The sequence below is a fragment of the Liolophura sinensis genome, chromosome 6 (genome assembly GCF_032854445.1).
Source record: "Liolophura sinensis isolate JHLJ2023 chromosome 6, CUHK_Ljap_v2, whole genome shotgun sequence".
Taxonomy (NCBI): Eukaryota; Metazoa; Mollusca; class Polyplacophora; order Chitonida; family Chitonidae; genus Liolophura; species Liolophura sinensis.
In genome coordinates, this window is record NC_088300.1 from 60,180,704 (window position 1) to 60,204,639 (window position 23,936).

At 38.7% G+C, this 23,936-nt stretch overlaps 1 protein-coding gene across 1 annotated transcript; it reads right to left on the minus strand.

Annotated features, from left to right (window-relative positions):
- Nucleotides 1-483: 483 nt before the first annotated feature.
- Nucleotides 484-21,692, minus strand: LOC135468524 (alpha-1,3-mannosyl-glycoprotein 4-beta-N-acetylglucosaminyltransferase C-like). Its single transcript, XM_064746821.1, has 4 exons — nt 21,140-21,692; nt 7,979-8,076; nt 6,691-6,766; nt 484-3,436 (listed from the first exon to the last, which is right to left on the minus strand). The coding sequence occupies exons 1-4, from the start codon at nt 21,246-21,248 to the stop codon at nt 2,295-2,297; spliced, it is 1,425 nt and encodes a 474-aa protein (XP_064602891.1). The 5' UTR covers nt 21,249-21,692; the 3' UTR covers nt 484-2,294.
- Nucleotides 21,693-23,936: the final 2,244 nt, after the last annotated feature.

Sequence of the window (23,936 nt, forward strand, 5' to 3'; positions counted from 1 at the left end):
ACATTATAAATAAACCAGCTTATTATGAGCTATTTTAAAAACTATATTATACACCTTCATAAAAAAATGACTTCAGTGGAATGAACTTTCCATCACAAATATAAACAAACATACCATAAACTTCTGGGTAAGGTGCAGTGAACATAAGGCTTGGGATAATTCATTTACATCAATGTATAACATATAAGATACTCAGTGTGGCACAAAGTTAGATTAGGAGCAGGCTGCATGTGAGCTACCGGTATAACATATAGGCAAGTTACAACCCTCTTTCCTGCTACTGGAAAGATGTACGGAGCCATGCACCATTGTAGTTTAATACTGTAAGTTCATAAATAAATTACACGTATATACATACATATCTATATATATATATATCTATATATATATATATATATATATATATATATATATATATATATATATATATATATTTTCCAGGTATATATATATATATATATATATATATATATATATAACAAAACACTGTGTCTTTTTAGTGACATAGTGATGTTTCATTTCCTATACAACACCAGTCAAGAATGCCATTGTAGGTTCGGTGAACGGCCAGCTGGCATCACTGTGATTTGGATCCGATATATCGGTCTTACCGAGGCCGGTAACCTGTCCGCAGGGGGCTTACTACATGGCACCCACCAGGATGTACTCAACAGCATTAACTCAACAGGAAATTAAGTCACACAAGAAGACGGAATAGAATCTGGTGATCAAGCTCAAGGGTTCCATCAATCAATTTAATTTTCTTTTGCATGTAATACTAACCAACAGCCATAAATGTTAATCTGGTTATCGGTGGAATACTAAAGTATACTATAAATTCCAACGCCAAATAACATGACTGCCTTTCTTTTCATCTAATTCAGAGTGAGCCATCGTGTTATAGAGGGTGTGTCATTTACTACTATTTAAGCATTTACATGAACAGTTAGAATAAAACCCTATATATCTGAGGTAAATTGACAAGATGCCGTGTTTCACCGGTTACGCGTGACCATTTTCCATTTACTACACTGTTGTTACTTCTGGTTGCTGTAAGTCTATATAATAATTTGAATTGTCGTCGTCGTGAAAACACAGAATTCGTGATAGAAAATTGGTATACTGCCACGGAAAAGGAACTTTCCCTCAGAACCTGCATTCCAATTGACTTTGAATGTTACCATTGTATTGTCGTGGATACAAACCTTGGGGTAGAGGTACACATGCAATCGTTGAGTAGAGATAAGTTTAGGATTTTACAATGTCGTGGTTTTATATAGCACTGGTACGCACAGTTGTCTGATACATAGAAATTTAGGAAATGAGAACAATCGACAGACACAGGCAGTCCATGTATTGTGCAGAATCAAGTCAGGAAACGTTCAGGGCTAAAATGTGGTCATACATATATAAAGAAATGTCACTGTGATATACAGTATTGCAGCTTAACCACATTTATAATGCATCCTACAGAACATACGAGCTTTTGTTCAGTTTAACAATGGAAAAAGTTGACAAAGAAACATGCTTCATACACTTTTGCATATTTCATAACGTGCCAAGATATTAAGATGGTTTATGGAGTTACTGCTATAAGCCCGTGGAAACAGCCTTTGAATGCTCTATTTACCCAAATATAAATTTTTCATATTTTGAATTTGATGTTCATTGTAATGTAATATAGCCTCAATCAGAGGGCATTCGAGATTTAATTAGGCGTCCGAACACTCCGAAGTTATGGGCGTCCGAAGTTATACCGCACCAAATTTAAAATAAATAAAAGAATACATGTAATGGACTGATACATTAAATTTTTAATGTCTGTATATATCAAACAAAGATTTCTAACTGATCAGTAAAATCCAAAAAGGACCTTACATTCCATTTGAAAAAGTATAGGGGGCTTTGAGCAACATAATCTTTAAAAAGCGTCGTGGATAAGACGTTTGTAGCCACGTCAATTCACTACTCGGATAAAACCCCCAAAGACATATTTGCTAAACATGTAAAGACAGGATTAAAGTCAAGTCCTTTTTGTCACATATTTGCCCACAGACATTTTGCCACATATTTTTCGTCACACGCATTTTGTAACACACATACCACTGTTAAAACAATTTGAAATACCATGCACTTCGCGTTTGCCTTTCCGCGAACGCAAACTAACGAAGTTATGACATTTTCGTTAAAAAAATAAGGTTATACCACACATACACGTGACATAAACGCTATCATACAGCAATATATAAATCTTTTTTTGCATAAACACAAAACCATACGTGACGAGATCTGGGTTACCTGAATACCGCTATTTCCCTAATTATTAACCAGTTGGAATGATCCGCGGTTAACCTAATTCGGAAACAAAATATGTCGAAAGGGACAATCTTTGGTAAATTGTCAACACGAACACTGCCCTCGGTAAAATCTGCTAAATGCACGTAATTGGTGCACTCGGCTTTATCTGCCGTTTTCTTCATCAAAGTCACTGCCGCTTCCAGAGTTCCATTGGTGATTTTGTCGTCCCGGTGAAACTCGGAGCCTGTGTCCACAACAATGCTGGACAACTTCTCGGGTCGGTCGAACACCAATAAAACGCTGTCACCAGCTTTAGATTCTTTCGCCCAGAAAAAGCCATCGGCAAGACTGTAAGCCGACATGGGGAAAAATGGTTCGAATATTTGTAAGTTTGTATACATAGACGCGGGCGGGTTGTCACCATGATACTTTTTCACAGTATTGTCGAAAAGTTTGTCTTTCAATGGTTGAATTTTATTAGGAAGAGAGGAATGGTACCCCATGTGTTGAAATAAGGTTGGAACCCGCAACCGTTGCTGGAACTGAGTAAGGAAGACGTTGAAATACAGGTACAGGAAGTCCGGGGGTTGCTCTTCATAAAACAACATTAGCATTTTTGCCAGTTTATCAATGTCGTGGGAATGGTAGAGTTTCCCGATGTAACCTAGCGTGGAGAATTCTAGACACACCCAGGGTGTTTTTTGGTCGTTGATATAATGTTTAATGGCCGTCAGGTAATTTTTCATGGTTTCAACGTCATCCTCAATCTGCATGTAGTAAGTCGACAACCTGGCGCTGTACTTGAACATGTAGGCGTAGTCGTAGTTCTGTTTAGACCGCCATTTTACTTGGCTTTCCGGATGATTGTAAGTCCTTTTGAGGTTCTCGAGGCGGGGGTAAAATGACTTGGGCGCACCAATGACGTGCATGAAACCATCCTCCAAATACTTGCCGTATTTTTGCTCAATCTGGCGCGCCATTTCCTCTTTGATTGCCAAATCGAAGTCAGCCAGGAATATCACTAGCACCACTTCCTTCTGCTCATCGGTAGACGTACGGTTGACGAGCGAGTCGAGCGTACTGAATAGATAGGTCCCGTTTTGACGTTTTATTGTCGGTATTCCGATAGTGAGAAATCCTGTAATATAAAGAAAACACGAAGATAGCCATTAACGTCACATCAAATGACTAGTCGTTATAACTCATTCTATCCAACTTTTTGTTTGCTTAGACTATTTCCCTCCAGACCGTCTGCGGCCTTATATCAATAGGTTTGCCCAATATTGGACAAAATACAATGGTTTCGTTTACTGAACTTATTTTAGGCTTATATAGGTGAAATATTCTTCAATAGCACTAGTTCAGATAAATAAATAAAATTTAATACACTGAGTAATGTCAGTCGATGTAGGGCCTATATCAATTCTGCGAGAATCCGAGAATCCATTTTAATTTCTTACTTTATGCACTTCCTTAGTTCTTTGGTCCATTGCGCTGGAAGTTGATTTGGAAATTGGCCTTGCATGCGATTGCTGACATTATGTAGATGGCTGATATATGGTTGCCTGTTTTGACGCTACATTAACTGTTTTGCAACCCTGGATGTTTAGACGCCTAGATTTACTGTTTTGCAATCCTGGGTTGCATAAATCTGAATGATAAATAGAGATTACCCTCAATCTGTGCTGATCTGCATCTTCGCATCTACTCGAGTTCTCTGAAGTTGCGTCGCCGTATCGACCTCGCCCGCAGGCGGGAAATACGCATAGGTGTATGATAAATGTACATTAAGGGACTGTTTACCAAGTAGCTGGATATAAGTTATACATGTTAGTAATCAGTAAAACGGCTCGCGCTGTTATGCTATAAACACATCAAACATTTCTACTTCAAACTGGGTCAGACTTTCGTTTAAACGATACAAAATGAGTGGCTGAAAAAAAAAATGGACCAGATAACTTAAGATTAAATGTTAACATTTCCTGATACTATGAAACTAACCATTGCCATTTTCACAAACAATCATACTATAACAAGGTAGTTTACCCAAAGTGTAAACTCTTCAGTGTTATCTGTGAATTCAAGTGTTTACTTATCTAATGCATGTCAGCTGAGTGCAGGTCTGACAGTATTACACGGCTACCTAGTCCTTAGCAACGCCATTCCCTTGTTGGCAAACATGCATGCAGGTATAGAGGCGTTAAATACATTATTTACTGTGAACATCCCAAGATTTGAATGATTTGATTTGTCAGGAGATTTCTAAGAACCAGGTCAAGAAATACTTTTTGATAACGATTTACTCTCAGTAAACCAAGCACCAATATTAGACGAGCTTCGGCTGACAAGCCGCTTTATAAATAACTTCGCCTGTCTCAGTCGGTGATTTGGTCATTTTTCTTTCATTTTGTCTCATCGTGGGCTACTGTGGATTTGCACTTGCTAAGGTTTGGGTACAACCCAACTCAGACTTAAACACGAATCTGAGACTTGCAGTATAAAAGATTACAGCACAGAGAGTAAAACCAGAGCAGCGACAACAGTGTGATAGATGGCAAATGCCAATGACACAAACTCTCAGCCACAGCATTGCAAATTTTCACTGAACTCGAGTACCAACGCTATAGACCTCTTCCGAGCGGTCGGCTATAGATGTAGGGTCCTGCATATTCATACAAAAGCCACTGGGTTTGAAATTGAGGCTTGTGTACATATATACATGTATTTTTATCTATATCTTCTGTTACTAGGCAAACATCCCGGAAGAGGTCTTCGACGCCAAGTTACTCACTGGGTATACCATAATGGCCATACATTTCGTCCATGACTAACTTCCTGAATCTTTGAGTTCTATTGATTTTAGAAAGCTGCTTAGAAGCTTGCTTGAAATATGGGGTGATATTCTACTGGAAAATTGTAAATTTCAGCGCCAAAAATATTTTAAGACATATATTTGCCTCTGAAAATGCACTTTTGTGGACGAAATTTCAGGTCATTTACGGTACTAATATCTCTGTGATCTATAAATTTGTATAATAATGCACGCTAGTGTTTTCATTTTTTGTTTATTATACAGTGAAACACGCCTTATACACACGGTTTCTATGACAATAATTCCGAATGGCAACGTGTTGTCATGGCAACGTGCTTGTGAATAAAGATCTGCTAGCTGGTACAGTCGGCTTGGAGACCATAAATGCAATCAGCTTATCAAATAAGAAAAGATGCTGTACCGTTATACCGTTTTAACCTTTGGATACATAGATACAAGTTTGTGCGCCATAGAACTGCAATATTGCTTATATGGGGAACCTTTCCTCATGAAGTGGAAATGAAATGAAATTTCGTGCTCAAGTTGTTCAGTCTAGTGTTTGCTCCTGCCTTTGATATTACTGTTGGTGGGCCAACCAGTAACGTAGAACTGCTGTTACAAGATTACGAGATGGTCAATCCGGCATGGGCCCGATTCGTCATCGCGCGGGAATCGGCACACCACTGGCATCTTGGTGAACGCCTTTCATCTGTAAGAGGAACTAAGGACCAAACAGGCCTGAAGCCAATATTGTAAGGAAATCGTAGTTCAAGGCTACACGCATTCAGTTTCGAACTGGAAAGGCTTGTGTGTAAGTCAAGCGTATGCCAAGGCTTTGTGTGAAGTCAGTTGAGACAATGTAAAGTCAGTTATTGTGTTCGTCCGAGGAGATCGCATTAAATCGATATGTGAGTGGAGAATTGAAAGCTCAGTGCAGACATGTGTGCGGAGGGAAATTTCCATACAAAAGGCATGGAATTTCCCTCAAACCTATACAAGGCTGGTGAAAAACACTAGTGTTAAGAGCCCTATTGTAGTATAATCCATGGGCCGAAGGGTCGATACATGAACAAGAAGGGACACCCCGATTTGTATGTTAAGTATGATGACAACACGACATTTTGAGTAATTCTACCAGTCACTCGTAATAAATTGCAATTAACATCACTGCATTTTTCTCTTTACTTTAGCCTTCCAAAGCCATGATTCTAGGAGTATTTACATGGACAGTCAGAATAAAGCCCTGTATGAGGTAAACTGGCAAGAGGCCGTATTTCTCCTGTTACGTGTGACCATTTGTCAGCTGTCACATCAGTGTCGTGGTCGCTCTGGTCTTACCCTCAATGCTGCACGCCTTTAATTATATTTGTAATATCATATGGTGAAATAACTTCATGATCCAATTATATGTTTGCATGATTGTGACTCGAGTCCTAAATACCACCATCTCAGAAGTGTATTTGCTGTGTTACTATATAGACCACAGTTTCCTTTATCTCTACGGCCTACCTTTCCGAGAACATTTGTTTCCTTCCACTTCCTACGACATTTATACGATATGACCACAGATTAATATATACCTTTGTCTTTCCTAGGCTTCCCCAGTAACCTGGCTTTATCCATATCTACAGCTTGCTCAACGCCACAACTGCAAGTCTGAAAACAAACGAGGCAAATTTTTATGATGATAACGGATGTCATTCAGTCATTATTTTATTATATATAAAACTATCGATCATTAAATAATCAAATAGCAAAATTTTTTGTTTCTTAACAAGTTTTCTATATGTGCAGACATTACCTGATATAAAATGTGGAAAACAGTATCATGATGGGGAAAAAATGTCATCTCAATACACTGTTATGTCTGTAGGGCTTTGAACGGGTTTTCACAGTTCACCCTAATGATCATGCCAAGTTGAAATTAACAGAAGAAAACACCCTTCCGCTCGAATAAATATAAAAATATATATAGAAAAATATAACATTCGACTATGATTATGTACCTTGTCTCGTCTGTCGAATCATGTTCATGTCTTTTTTTCTTTTCTTTCTTTACCAAATACTCTATACCATACATACAATGCAATTTGTAAACGAGATGCATTAAAATGCGCAGATGTATATCATAATATCAACAAATGGGTATAATGAAAGGAAGAAAATTTACAATTGACTTAAAAAGGTCAATATGCTTAGCAGATGACTTTACCATTAAACTTCATGAAAATGCTAACATGAACAGAGTAGACATAACGTTAGAAACTTAAACAGCAGTCAAACCCTCAAGCGGGATCGGTATTAAGAGCCTGCCACTATCAAGGATATCGTTTCCCGCGCAATGGCGGCTCGGGTCCAAGCTGGATTGACCATTTGTTTTGTCATAACACACGAATGCTACGTTACCAGTTTGCCCACAAATCCTCATGGCAAAGACAGGAATAAAAAACTGACTACATAGAACTTATACCAGAATCACTTTGGGCGGAAAATAGTCAAGGCTATATACTCAAAAAATTAATCTGTTAATTTTAACAGAACGTTATGTGATACGAGAATGTATTCTGTCAGTTTCACCATAGCATCTTGTTAGTCTAATAGAATCTTTATGTTGAATTAATTAAACATGTGTGTTATACTGGTATGTGTATTTATTCAGAATAATCTGATGAAATATCAGAATACATTCTAACATCAGTCAGACAACAGACTTTCTGTTAAAATTAACACATTATTTTTTGCGTGTATATTGGACTTTCAACAGACGCAGTCTACTTGGCAATTGCACACAAAAAATTGCACATGTGTAGTAAAAAAGTATTTAAAGCTATCAAATCAAGTATTTTACCGTTAACTGTTCGTTCTTACCTTTGAAGCCGTCTCTGAGGACCCATATCCGTAATGACCCATATTGACCAATCCGAATTCATAGGACTTAACGGTAGCCTGTTGTACTCCTTTCCCATCTGAGAAAGAAATATATATAGGGTTATGGTTAATGTTGTGAAAACGATTGACAAATAACCAAAGCAGTAGAGTTCACTTTTTACGACGGCGGCCAGCATTAGGGTGGGAGGAAATCGGAAAGAGCACGGGGGAAACCCACGACCATCCGCAGGTTATTGGAAGGCCTTCCCCTTTACGGCCGGAGGGGATGCCAATTTTTTAACATGAACCATTACTTCACTTAAAAAGTGCCCCATTTCACTTAAAGAGAATCCCTTGGTGGTCTTTAATCAACCAGTCGCTGCACTATCCCCTTAATGCTGAAAGCCAAGCAAGGAAGCTGCAACTTTCTCTTCAAAAGTCTTAGGTGTGACTCGACCCAGGATTGACCCTGGATCCACCGCCTCCTGGAGCGAACAGTGCTATCGAGGCCGGTCCCTTCGAGCTTTCTACCTCCAATAGCTATAGCAATTGTCTAGCTATTTATATTGATTTTATAGTGAAAAATACACTTCACTTGACAGCGCATCAAAATTTGATGATAGTATAACATATTAACAATGACTTCAGAGTAAAACTGTACTGCACATAGAGTAAAGTAGAGTATTGTCAATACTCATCAAAATTCCCATGAGGTCAAACTGCTTTTTTGAACGCTATACATTACAACTACAAGCAAAAGTCAACATTGTTCTTTAAATTCTTTCCATATGAACGTTTATTATGAATGAAAGTTGGCCAAACATATAGAACTGACAACGGTACAAATACCGAAATAAAAGCCATTGTCGAACTGAACATTGTTTGCTTGGTATGTGTGTGAATGGCAAACGCAATTCCCTGTGTAGCCAGAACAGATCAGTGATACGAACAGTTATCCGCACAACGGCTGCCTCATTGTTGTGTGTTTAGATATTTTGCTTACAATGCACTTCAAAGTTCAACCCAGATGAGACGATATATAAATACATGTAGTGTTCTTGCCATTATTCGTTTACCAAGCTGCGTGATTTCTTTCACTCAAGGAGAGATTAAAGACTATTACATTCCAGGCATTGTATTTATCTCACCTATTCAACGTCGATTCAGGCTTATCTAAGTGTCGAAATGTATATAGGTATATCGTAAATAAACATAAGGAATTTTCAACATGACGCCGTGACCGATCAAGTCAAGGGGATTCTAATGAAAGATGGCGAAAAAATGGTCTTCGATATGTTTTTCGATTTTTCTTTAAGCAGAAAGACATTCGAAAATTTTTCTATGGTAGGTATTTAGGGCCATCTCGTTTTATATATTGGCTTTGTATAATAATGTTATAAATGGGGACGTAACACATTTTGTGTAAATATATTTTGCACTAGAATTTGGTCTTTTCAGTTAACAACGTGTTCACAGATGGTGCCTTATTGGCGTTAAACACCAATCTAATAACTAAAATTAATAAATATGCTAATATGGAAAACATGTCAGTGGAAATAACACAGAAAAACGGTTTTAAAACTGTGTGCTTAAGTGTCACATTTTACAGCATGAAAACTAATGTATGTTGTAATCGTATACTTCATATTCAAGCTGTCAAATACAAACAATGGATGGTTAGAATCTCAACGTCCTCCATGTCGCGTTGTTTTAGGAAATAGTTCAGCGAAAAGTTGGAGTTTGTGAAATTGTTCACGTGAGCACGGAGTCTGAATCGTGGCATGACCTGATATTGACTGAGCCCTCTTCACTGTGCGCAATATAGCAGAAGTATACTCATGGCTGACAGATTCCTGATAATATCTAAAAGCAAAATGGCGATAAACGAGAGGCTTTATCCCTTTAAGGCTCATATTTAATCAAGTGCATGACAGGGTTTAATGATTGCACAAGGCAGAGATTAAATGATTTCAGGCATCCCTTTTTGAATCATTTATTATGGTAAGAGTATAATCAATATGTATGCACAGGCGGGGTATTCACATAGTGACACTCGTTTACTTCTGCAATGGTCTGAAATTATAGCCTGCCACAACTGATAGAGCAGGTCATAAACACTCATGCGCACGCGATGATTGTATAGGTGCATGGAAAGGCCTTCATCATCTTGGTGCATTGCATGTGAAGGCAAATGGAGAAAGTTTCCAGCCTTTAGTAATTCGAACCTAAGTTGAACTGTTCTGTTGTCTGTTGTTCACTCTTGCTTTTGCGATGCCGATTTTTGGGCGTATTGGTAGGAAAGTACTCGTGCATTACATGAGAACAATTCTCACCTCTGTTTGGAGCCCAGTAGCCGACATTGTTCTGCAAAAGGCATCCAGTTCTTTCACCGATAATCCAAATCTGAATTATAAGCAGTGAAATTTATAATAAAATTGAATGGGAAGGAGATGTACGTATGTATGTATGTATGTATGTATGTATGTAGTACGTACGTACGTACGTACGTACGTATGTACGTATGTATGTATGTGTGTATGTATGTATATATGTATGTATGTATGTATGTATGTATGTGAATTTTGGCCAACCGTTCATTTTTGTCACCCTCTCCCCACTAACGGATATGTATTTTGGACTGTCAAATTACACTATCCAAACCACAGTGAATGCACATTAACGGAAATTTTACAGACAGGCTTGAAAATTCCAGAATTTGGGGAATACATGTACGTTCACCTATGAAGAAGTGCAGTCTTTGTCATATCGGTTAAGTTATGGAGTGTTTGTCATTGTAGAAAAAAATGCGTGGACAAGTTTGTCGTGTTATTGCATAGGATACGACGAGAGACCACACGAAATTCTTTCCTAGAGATCCAACATGGCCTCACGTATACAAAGAATATATGAGGCGCTGAGCCAAACTGTTTACATCCACACAGAATCAGGCAGCGGGATCAAGAAGTGATCTTACACTTAAATCAAAATTAATCGTTCAACTTATGTTCCTTTCTGTTATCTTGTTTAGCAGAAATTTGTTTTACAATAGCTTACCCAGAATTTCCGTTGTCAGGCAATACTTGGACCTTGTTTCGTAAGAAACAACAACTTTAACACAGTTTGAAATTTTGGCTTAAGTCTAAGATTGCTGTTTACGTAGCCTTACATGCAATATAGACCTCTAAAATATTGTGACGACAATTTACCCTGAAAACACCTGGAAAACCATCGCGACCAGAACATTGGTTTAACTTACAGAGGGTAACAATTGTCACCATCACGAACCAGTAATATTGTGTACATTCCTACACCAAAGCTTACGGTAACATCCAATATTGTGTATAAATAAAACCCAATATTTGCAGGTTGGCTACTTAGGATTTAAAAAAGCGAACATAAACTGACGCATATCATATGAGCCTGAGGTTCAGGTGTTCAAGATAGGCGATAACTCTGTCCAGGCTATCTTTTGTCATAGAGGTCGAGAACTGAGCGACCGCTGTGACAAAAGATAACCGACTCTGGGTGATCATCTAGCTTGCACATCGAAACAAAAGGCGGTAACTGACTTACATCTATACAGCAAAGTATATTTATTGCACTTATGCATAATACATATAATACAGGTTATCTGGATGGCTCATTGGATATATGGATTGTACACAAAGCTGTAGTGGAACATATACCGAGTACATGCACAGTACACAAAGCGATAAACGACAATGCACACAGCTCCGTGTGCTCAACACTCCACACCTTATTCGCCAGAATACAGCTCATGCAGCTGTGAATATTGAGTTGAATGTAGTGTTGGAATCTTGTGCCAACTTTACTTTCCCCCTGGCAGGTAAAATTCGAAAACAACATTCAACTCCCATATTCACATCTGTACGAGATGTATTCTGCGAATATTATGTTGTGCTGGAATCTTGTGCAATTTGCACCGAGCTTAAACTTTTGAACGGTTTTGTGTATATGTAACGGGTGAAACTTACTGAAAACAGTGTACCTGTGTAACTGCATGTAGCCACAGGCCAAACACATGTCATGGCTTTATGTCATTAGATAACCCCGCACGAAGCACGTGTATTTATATGTTGATAGGCCGAAAGGTGTATTTTGTAAAAATGAAAAAATATGAAAAAAATATTTGACCGGTTTTGTAGCATGGCAGCGTTTGGTCCGCTTCAGTGGTGAATAGCGTCAGTTATGGCATGCAAGATCTAAAATGGCAACCCACTGAGCATTCAACACCCTCGAAAGTACCTCGTACAAATGTAAATAGTTATCACCTGACCCAGTCACCTCCATGCACGAATGCACCTCGGTCATATCAATGGACGGCGCGATCTATATCGGTGCCAAAGTTCTTACAATATTTCCATCAAATGCTCTATACCACACACGCATAGATGCCTGTAATTTTCTTGTCATACAGGATCAAAATCATCCGCTCCATCCTATAGCAACTGTTGCATAAATAGGCTTTATGTTTATCTAGGACCATAATAATTGGCCATTCAATAAAGCGACATTTAGCAATTCTTAAAAGCCTTTTCTGGTCTGCGTGCATGACTGCTACGATATTAACTCATAAAGCTGGCACTGCAGGCGTACATAGTTTGATTGGAAAATGACATGATAGGTATATATCTACCTACTGGGCCCTAGGGGGCCAACACTCTTCAGTACCCCATACATAACAGAAACTGGTTGCACGACAATCCAGATATTCTATACCTGCATTTGCATATATGAGAGAGCTTGCCTACAACTATGCACATATATTGCTCGAAAATGTTAACGTATCTGTTTGATATACATGTACCTGCTGTACGTCATTTGATTGCGATAAAGAATCGTTCACATGGTGCAATGTGTCGAAACGACTTGTCGTATCCTGAGGCTATTCGAATACAAGCAAGACATGGTCGAAAACAAGTCATGCTCGATTCCACTCACTTTGTAGCAATGTATATACGTTGGTTTATACATTGTTTATTGTTTAGACGTTGCGAGTTGGCTGTGCTCTGAGAGATCGTAAGGTATATCAGTGTGATCGGTGACCATCTTTTTAGCTGCAACATGCAGATATGTAAGTCGCTTTTTTTGTTTACCTGCCTGTCGGTCGGTCTGTCGGTTGGTCTGTATGTCCGCCGGTCTCTCGGTCGGCCTTTCGGACGGTCTTAGGCTTACAATCTTACAGTGCTTAACACCTGGTTAATCGTTCTGTCTGTTTGTCGATCGGTGTGTCTAATTTTTTACATCTAATCTTTTAACATGGGCCTTTCACTTTACGTGACGAGGAGACGAGTATCGACTTTTTCATTTAGGATTATTTCATATTCTCCGGTGAAGCGACACATCATTACTGCGCTATAGCTGACCGCTGCTGAACAAGACATGCCGGACAAACAAGGAAACATCTGGCGTAGTGTGTTCATGGCTAGGGTGAAATCGATAGGAATCCCAATAAACACTTATGTTGTCAAGTGCAGCCAATGGTATTCGTCCACACCCAGATGTATATACAGCCAGAAGTATATGCAGACGACTGGATATACTTGGTAATATCGACAATAGGCAGTGGTCAATTCGTCTGCAAGGAAGCCTAAACATACAGCAAACGTGTGCGCCAGCCAGTTAGTATCAGGGACAGTCTGTTTCGAATCCAGTACTGTAACAAAATTAAAATAAAATTGCCATGTACTATTTATAACATTGGCCAATCCGGTAGAAATCATGCAAAGAAGCAAATGGGAAAAAATCCACAGAAAACAGAAGAAATTTGGTTTGTTTTGAAACCAATACTGTAAAAAGGAATACAATAAAATGGACCTGCATAATTTGATAATGAACAATCCAATGGAAATCACGTAAAAAAGTAAATGACAACTATCCAGATAAAACAGAAGAAATTCGGTCAACGAAGCGTATTAGAACCGGACAAGTGGCAGTTGTATACTGTGCAACCGTGCGAAAGCTAAATCATGTACAGCTTGATGACGTGCATGTGGAACTTGAAGGATAAAGTTAAATGTACAAATTTTGGATTAATCTTGGGGTAAAATGACCGAAAATAAATATGACGGTTACCAGTAAGGCGTCTTTTTATCTTGAATACGAGGACCAAGCTACCATGCATTATTCTTTGGGCTTGAAACTAATGGGTCTCACCAGCCCTTTACAAAGGGAAGCAGATCTGGCGAAAGAGCAGCGCCCTCTATCTAATGCTAGTTATTTCAAAAACATCACAAGAGATTATGAATAATCATAGCTTTGTGAAGGGTTGGAGAGCCCCATTGGCTGACGATAACACAAGTATTAAAAACCTCTAGACTATTCATCCAACTATGGACATGGAATTCATATCAGGCGATATCACGCTTCAAAAGATACGCTCTAAAACGAAGAGTATGGTTTAAGGAAAATGAAGAAGGATATACAGAAAAAAAAACAGGAAATTTTTTTCACTTTTCAGGCATATTTTATATTTCTTAATAACCCCTCTATTTTATGAATATTTTCTATCAGTTGATGGAAATTTTTGGAAAGGACGCCATCGATGAGCTGTCCGCCACAGAAAGTTGTTTTGACAGCTCTCACCGTTAATGCCACCACAGCAGGCTACTTAATTTCCGGACTGGCCGCTGGGACCTTAGGGAAATTGTAGTTTAACGAAGTTTTATGCCCCAAGAAGAAAGCTAAGAAGATTTTTTTTTTAACTTTTACATGCTAGTCCACATCATAAACCCCATATTAAGAAATACAAACCAAGCCTATCACGTATCCTTAAAGCGAGATTTACTTGTTTATCAGATAGACCTGATTCCGCGTGTAAGTTAGTCCTACAATTCTGAAGAAAATTCGCATTGAGAAGTGAGTTTCGGCATTGCACTAACTGCATCCTAATCAAGGCTAGCTATCATCTTTGCAGGCCAATAGTGCAAGATCTCTATTTTATTATTTTGCTGGAAATTTTTCTCACCTGCAGGGAGAACCTTCGAATTGCTTGAATAAACAGGCCAAAGGACCTGGTACGGTAAGGAGGAGGGTCGGTCCCAGGTACGATAAAAAAAAAATGCAAATTTCAAAATCCCGGCACAGTTATGTAAATTCCCAAATTAGAAGTATAAAACTTGGTCGAATCACACAAAGTTATTCGGCTATAAAAGACATGGTAGCTTAGTAATAACGCGCCAAAAATACACTCTCGATCATTGACGCCAATTTTTCGTTCCAACGACACACTGTGTCTTTAATTTATGATCAACTTTAACCAGAAAAATATTTTTACTGAAACATTTGTGTGTGTATTTTTACGTGCTGTCAAAGTTTCGTTTTGGTTAATATCTGTCTTCGTATGTAAAAACATATACTTTATAACGTTATCAGTTTTGTCATGTTTCAGCAGGTTTAAAATACGTATTTCTGCCATACTCTGCAAGGCATCTTTCACAGCACAGTGAAACTAACCACAGAGAACAGGTTGCACCTCAAGGAAGGATTCGAATCTTTGTGGGCTTTTTTTTTCTTTAGAAGCATTTTTGTGATTAAAGATCTAGGCCGCCTTGCATTAAATAAGTGCTGTCATGAATTAGAATTAGATAAGCTATGGTATTACGTGAGAACTATAGTGAAATCATGTACGCGACTCTTGGTTAAGAGCACATGTGGTCCCTTTACCTACCATTAATATTAACATATTGTGCGTAGCGGATGTATGAAGCTTAAACTATAAATTGAACTGATTGATGCATAACTTCGTGGTCAATGATTTTTCAGAAATTATTACACTTGTGTTGCAGTGATTTTCCCCACTCTACGGTGTCTGATTCCAAAAAAAAGATATTTCAGTGCGACTGGTGCAATCTACCATTTTTTGATTTTATGACCTATACATTGCTTCATTGCATGTTTGGAGCTTTATGAGTTGTATGCTTGCCATATAACAGAAAAAGAAGAGTAAAACAAAACTGAAAAAGAAGTAGCGTTACGAGAGTGTAAGCAGCTGCCATTTACAGCTATGGTCAGTATCGATTCCCCGCCTTACCATACCAGGTCGTTTACCTGAAATTGATCATGACAATATCCTTTCGAGACATTAGTGGTCACCAGCTATAGCATTACCCAGGTGATCACACATTATAGACGTGGATTTTATAACTCGCACCATGACAATGAACCGTGGATCTATATGGCGACACCTGGTTAAACGTAAAATTTTAAATAGAGTTATATCGGTAGATAATAGAGACAAATGTACAAATACCTCAGATGAATACAAGATTACCATTGGTTCGTATAAAGCAGCCGAGCAATCCATATTTGGCGTATATGTGTACAGTATAAAACTATGTATACTCAGGCCGAATACAATCGGGACTTCCTTGTGTATTTGTTTTTGATCACTTGACATTATCGATATCTGCAGGACACGATTTCTGATGTAAATGGCCGATTTTTGACTTAAATCAAAATTTGAATTACAATCTTAAAGCTTATTTTTGGGCTTTAGTAATTGGAATTTTGTTCACCTCATCAATGTTGCCTTAAGATTTAAGATCTATTGCGAAAAGTTCCGGTGTACATTGTGTAGAATTTAAAAATGGTGCTTGTTGCTGCATCGCTCAGCGCTCCGCACTGAGAGGTTCATGCAAGGAAACAGAACTGGTTTGCCCGGTTTTAGTATAATGTACATGACTGGCTGGAGTGTCCTGGTTGGTGTCTTCGGCATGATACTTCAGTGGTGACAACACTTTGACGGCATGACACACACCTCGTCCTCAAATGAAGAAATGTAAAGTACGACGCAAAAACCCCAAGCATACCATAGATATATATATTAATTAGAACATAAAGCCACTTTCTTTTTGAAGCGAGTACCACCTGAGTTATATAGGCTATATGGCACCACTCCACTTATAGGTAATTAAGGATTATATTAATCCCATGGGCTTACTGGATCCCCTTGCGTTAAATGACATCAATATAGATACGAAGACTACGAATTTAAGACTTATTTTACCCATGTAGACATAAAGGAGAGTTTGAGGCTGTTAACTTTTTATCTAGACATTTTCTCATTTTCTCGTCATTGATACCTTTTCACAATTATTGTGGCCTTGCTAGCTCTGCGAACCATCTACAGAAAATAAAACGAACAGGAACTTTGTCTTCACACTTCATTCAGTTGATTTTGTTGTTACGGTATATAATTGTTGGTTTACAAACAGGTCACCATGTGACCATTCACCAACATTTTTAGTATTATAAGCCTTCTTCCGCACACGATGGACTATTGATTGCGCCTTTAGAACATACTTTCCTTCCACAAAACTTTCAAATTCACCGCAACAATAGACGCTTACAACTGAATGGGAAACTAGATGAGCCAACCTGTTCACAGTGACAGATCCGCTGTGAAGTGACACAAAGGCTTCCCTGGTATGACGTTGGTTTAGCCTCATTTCGCCTACTTTCACACCTTTATGAGTCTCATTTCGCCTACTTCAGATTTTTCGGACAGGCATCCTGTAGATGGTTGGGGGCACGCCCCCTAATGGGTTCCTACTGAGCGTCTCTCACTCATCGGCTGAGTGAACTTAGTAGAAGCGCAATGCTCACTGAAGTCTTGATGGGGAATACCGTTTGCATCAGAGTGACACTGGCAGAACTTTACTCACTTATCACAATAAATACGATCGCAGACGTCGAGACAATCATTGGCATGATTTGAACCATGGCAGCATTTGAACCTATACAATAAGCTGTAACATGCTACCACAAAGAGGTTAATCCCACCAATTGACTCATGTACATATGTAAATAGTATACCAACGCACTGTGTTATGTAACCAAAATATTCGTGTGTTAAAAAAAAAAAATAAATAAAACACTGATTTGATGGGCCACGATATCCGCCAGGAAAGTGGCCCTAAAACCAGTAAATAAACAAAAACGAGACAATCATTAAGTAACATCATGGCAGCAGTGCAAGCACAACTTGAATTCATACCAACTACGAGAGGTGGGGTAACTCTTGTGTGGAATAATTACGAATACCGACTGAACAGAAAAAAATCTGATTATCGGACTCTGGACGAGAAGTTACAAAGATTGAAAGAACAGTTGCAGGGAGAACAACTGACATTGGTGGAATTTGCCGACAAAGCATCGTTCTTGCTACACTTGTAATTTTTAACTGTCATCATTTATCACTTATCTATTTACCACTCTTATGCATTACATTCCTAACAATATGTTTTTTACTATGATCTATGCGTCCATCTTTGGGTCATTCTTTTGTCCACACGGTCCCTGAGGTTTAATCGGATTACACCCTGGAGTTTTAATCCCATTAAATGGTTATCTTCACACCTTGGGGATTATCATTTCGCCTACCTCCAATTTCTAATTTCAAACAAAAGAAGTAGGCGAAATGAGACTACACCATGACCTTGAAGTTGTTATGTAACAGGTGTAGCCGATGGAATAGGCCAGAGCTAAAATATTCGTTGCTAACCATCAGAATAGAGTTTGCCGTTAAATGCGTAGATTAATATCTTTTTACCGTCTAATGTTTCACAAAGCAAGCTTTGTCCTATGAATATACCGTAAATATATAACAGTTTCTTTAATAAATGTTTAATAAATAAACATTTATTACGAAGCTAAACTGATAAACAGTTGTTCCTTTCTCAGTGTTATTGTAGGATATGCTGTTAGCTAAAGTAAATAGCCTTTAGCTTTTATTGGGTGTATACTGTACATGATCTGTATAAATTTACAATAATATATTTAAACTTGTCTAACATATAGTTTGAAATAAATATAAAAAAGAATTTCTTGTGTAGTTCAAATTTATCCCCCCTCTATGACCTCACTTTGTTAAGCACTGAAAATCGAACACTTGGACTTTGAATCGAACTCAGTATCCTGCGCTACACAGCAGTTACGAAACACGCATGTTAACACTGGACCAATGCGAACAACACGTTAAATGCCATGAAATATTATGGTGAATGTAGGGTTCCTCTGAACTTTCAAATTATTTCTTTTTTCTCCCGATTTATAAAAATATGATTGCTTGAACCAACACGATACTTCGATATATCTTACAACTCCCTAACTAGACATCAATGATTTTGGTTCACGTAATCATATCTTAATTATAAAAGGAATTCTCACTGGAAAACGCCTTAAAATAGCAAAATCAGCTTTTGACCCTGCTTTTGTCTTTTGATAAAACAATTACTATATATTGCATCACTTCAATTTTTCACACACATGTTCTTCAGTAATTGTGCTTCATATTCAAGTAAGTTTTACTTGTTTTCTGCATGAAAAAAATTAAACCCCAATGCTGCACTGAAGTGGGATGATTTCTTATCTCGTTGGAAAGGGGTCCTTTTCCATTGCATATTGCATCGATTGCTCTACTTTTGTTCATGAATATAGTCTCAGCAATGTACAAATGGGCTAACAAGTTGTGTGCACAATATAGGGTTACATGCAGCAAGGAGAGTAAAACCATAGCAGCGACCACGATACTGTGATAGTTTCCTTTTACCGCTGAAATGCGACCTCTTGTAAATTAAGCGTGACCATTCGTCTTTTGCTGCGATAAGCAGTTTCTGTGGGTCAGATTTTGAGCATATGATGTTTAGGCATGATACATTCACTTTACGAGCCCCTACAGCATAAAAAGATCAACTTTTTACGGTATGTTACCGCTATTAGGAGACACTTTGATTTTGTTGTTGTTTGCAAATTTCTTCGTACAAATTACGAACGGATATAATAGTTATATACGTGAGTTGAAAATATAGTGTAGAATTCAGAAAAAATCTCAAGGTCAAACCTCTTGAAGGAAGCTAAGGAATTGGAATTTCATACTGACTATGGAATACTAAAACAGGTTTGCGAACACCCTTAAGATTCCCGGTAGGTCAGTTAGTCTAAATCAAACAAATCCCACGAAGAATGACCGCTTCGGTGGCCTAATAGAACGTCCGCCTGGAAGTCTTGAGACCCGCGTCGGGTCATATACCATGCAAAGCCTTTATAATGATACTTGTTGAGAGGATAAAGCAAGGTAACACAGTACATGTACACACATTTAATGACTCTCACGCCTTCACACGTCAGTGTAGGTGCAAGTAAAACGACAGGAAGTATTCCAACATTTTCAGTGCTATTTAGGTACTTGCACATGTATATCTGGTAGAGAGGCCTATATCGTCTACTTGATATGAAATATACGAGACTCGAGGAGACCTGGACGACCTTAACGCATATAAGCATCTAATCATGCAAATTCATATCCTGGTGTAAATTTACTGTTAAAGTACTGTTTCAGATCAGTAAGGAATGCGGAAATCAGCTCTCCGCTAGGCACCGAACACTGTATGTGACGTAACTAAAGCAGTAGCCATGCAAATAAGCGAGAGTTACATTCAAATCCTGGGTTGTCGCTGGCGCATGGAGGCTTGTCAAGCACCTGTTGAACGTTCGTGCTTTACCCTGTGCATTCTAACTTTATCCACCCACAAACGTGACCGCCGATATATGAGTGAAAAATTACACGCTATAAACACCAATCAAATAAATACCTCCCGACCATAGTAAAGCTACAGACAAAAAACAGTTGATGTAAAAATCAAATCGCTTTAAGCGCAGAGAGAATTATAGCGAACAGCCCCTTGTCAGATGCAAATTATAGTCAGAATACAAGGTCATGGAAATGAAAGGACAGAATTAAATGTTAGCTGAATATATTACGTCAATGAAAAAAATTAAGTTTATAGTAAGATTTACATAGACTCACTATAGATAGGAAACGTAGACGCTCGCGAAATATATTTTCTTTATATAATTTACTGTAGAGTAAATCCTTTTATATTATTTCACCAGGCATTATTGTACTCAAGAATTCTTCACTTTTACGATGGTGACGAGTTTTATGGGTCGAGTGCCACCAGGCATTATATATTAAGTAAACAGTACTACGCGGTTATAGAATTAACGGAAGACTAACGCCGACTGGGGCCTATAAATCATTACAAATGTGCTAAATTTGGGCGTCGTTAGTTCAGGTTGATGACATTGTGAAGTGCAGTACTACTTATCACATGAGCACGAGAACATTGTGCGACTTACCCCATGTGAGAAGTGTGAACAGCAACTGCACGCTGATGACCAGGCATGTCAGACCGATGAAGAGCCGAGACACGCCGCCCCTAGCTCTCAGTGCGGTAATTAGCGCCATTGCGTATCTTAGTCTAGTCTCCTATTCACTGGCCGGGCAATCCTCACCAGCTCCTTGCGAAACTCCCGGTCATTCCCTCCCAGCCGGAAACGGACTTGTGGTGGGGGTTGGGGGAGGTGCTCCCCCTGTCTGCTGGATATGTCTGTCAAGCTTTAGTTAACAAAGAGAAAGCATCAACGAATCCTCCCGCCGACCTCTCCTGAGGGCTGTGTACGCATCTCTGGGAATCTCTGGTGTGCCGGAGTGGGTGTTGTAATCAATAGGGCCTATACTCCATCAGCCAATCAGTCATATGTTCGTGTGGTCTAAGGACATGTACAGTGTACACCGACATCAAACACCCGGATATTTCTCTATTCTCACAACTCAGGTAGCCCCTTGGGTAACAGATGTTGGGTTAAATAACATAAATTTCCATCAGCCTACATGTGCTCGCCTTGACCAGTTCAGTCTGTATGCATGCAGCAGGCCGACTGCGGGATATAATGTGGATATCTCCATATAATACGACCTATGCTAATACCACTTGCCGAGCTGTCTCAACAGTTTGAAGAACTTGAAGGCATAATAGCTCTACCTCCACGCGGATTCTCTCTCTCTCTCTCCCTCTCTCTCTGTCTGTATTGTACGTTCCTTCAGCGACGATCACATTACTGCCAGCATTTGTGACACGGTCGTTCACTGTAAATGCTTCTAATATTGACCTGGAAGACGTGACTACACACTGTGTCGCCTGTGAACTTTTCGCAAAGAACATGTAATGCCGTAAGAATTGAATGGCTTTATATCCGTACACGGCAAGTAACACTATCCCGATAGGTTTGGAGTCTGGCTCTTAGATGTATGCGCCTTTCACCATGGGAAACGGATAGACGGGGCAGCCGCCAATCAGGTGAAGTTTCATGTATCGATCGGGTACCATCTGCCACAAATCCATATTATAAATGGCAAAGGTCGCTTGCCAACAGTACAAAGAAAGCCAAGGGTCAGGGTAGTGTTGGCAGATATTGTTAGTTAGTGAGCCGCATGAGATAAAAAAGACATGGAGAGGACGAAAAAGAAATGTTCAATGAACTGGATTAACAAGAGAGAGAGAGAGAGAGAGAGAGAGAGAGAGAGAGAGACTTAATTTGCACATTCCATGGAATGACCTTAACGATGAACTCATCCTGGGATTCCCCTGCTTTCTGTAATGGATCGAATCCGACTCCGACTTTAGGGATTGCTTGTAGGCCCCCTGTATTCGTAAAAGTCGACTTTATCAGATCCAGATAGGGCCTACGTTCAGCTTATTTGTTACTCCACAGTTTATTGGAAATGTTGTCTTCTCTTTAGGAATCATATAGTCTAAGACAGAACATTATAATTATGTTATATATTAATGATATTTATTGAAGACATTCATTCCGCAATTGAAAGAATTAAAAAGTCATAGCGTGTATCTGGGGTACAAGACGCATATATAGTGTAATGAGCTGCATGAAACATTGGTCATTACATACACACTATTTCACTATTTCCGAGACTTAAATGAATGTGAGATTTAGTGTATTTCCCTGAATGAAATCAGTTCATGAAAAGCAACGAATATATATATATATATACATATATATATAATGGACCAAACATGGGTTTATTCATGTTCATATACAAAACCGGTAGGGAAATGATTTATGTATAGGCTGACCTAAATTTGACCCGGTGAGGATGATTTGAAACCAAAAGATGTTTTGGATGTGGCTTCTGACTTAGGTTTTACTATGCTTGGTTACTTACCCAAGACATTCTGGGTCTGCCTGTATGTGTACCAGAAAGCTATAGATATCTGAGGACATACAACATAGCGCATCTGGGAATAAAAAGATATCATCCTAAGTGGGGACACCACAAAACTAACCTCGTATACAGGGGTCTCCATATGGTCATACAGATTTAACGGACGTCGGTAGATCTGCAGCAACTTGCAGATGGTCGTGGGTTTAATTCCCTCGGGCACTGCCCTGTTTCGTCCCACCATAATGCTGGCCGCAGTCGTATAAGTGTAATAATCTTCAGTACGGCGTAAAACACCAATCAAATACATAAAACAAATACAGACATGTATTTATATATGTACGACATATGCACTTCTATATAATTTATAAGTATAGAATTAATACCATACGAATGGTTAAGAATGCAATTTCAGTCCATTCGTGAAACTAATCGCTAAAACTAAAATAAATAAATGAATACTAACTAAATTTTGTCAGTCAATATACAAACACAGTTACATATAACCAAACATTCACGTGGTACAACAGCACGGTGAGTAAAATCAGATAGGAGATTCTTCCTTTTTGTCAGTTTTCCTCAGCATTCGATTCTAGCTAAGCCTTCATTCAAATGCTTGAAGCACCACCAATGCTACAGAAGAATTAGGAAAATAATAATGCCGTGATGTTAATTACAATTTGTTGGACGTCACTGGTCTTTAATTGCTGAGTGAGTGAGTGCTTGGGGTTTAACGTCATACTTAAAAATTTTTCAGCCATATGACGACGAAGGAGTCCTTAGAGTGCATGTAATGTGCCTCCTTGTCGCAGGACAGATTTCCACCGCTCTTTTATGTAGTGGGTACTTACCGAAGGCGAGTAAGCCGTCCCGCCCGAGCCATTATTCTGATACGAGCCAACCAGTCGTTGCTCT

Coding starts and splice junctions, on each gene's coding strand:
- LOC135468524 (XM_064746821.1), bottom strand. CDS start 21,248: ATGGCGCTAATTACCGCACTGAGAGCTAGGGGCGGCGTGTCTCGGCTC. Junction 8,077..21,139: donor GTTCACACTTCTCACATGGG/GTAAGTCGCACA, acceptor TTTCTTTCTCAG/ATGGGAAAGGAGTACAACAG. Junction 3,437..6,690: donor GAAGCCTAGGAAAGACAAAG/GTATATATTAAT, acceptor TTTATATTACAG/GATTTCTCACTATCGGAATA.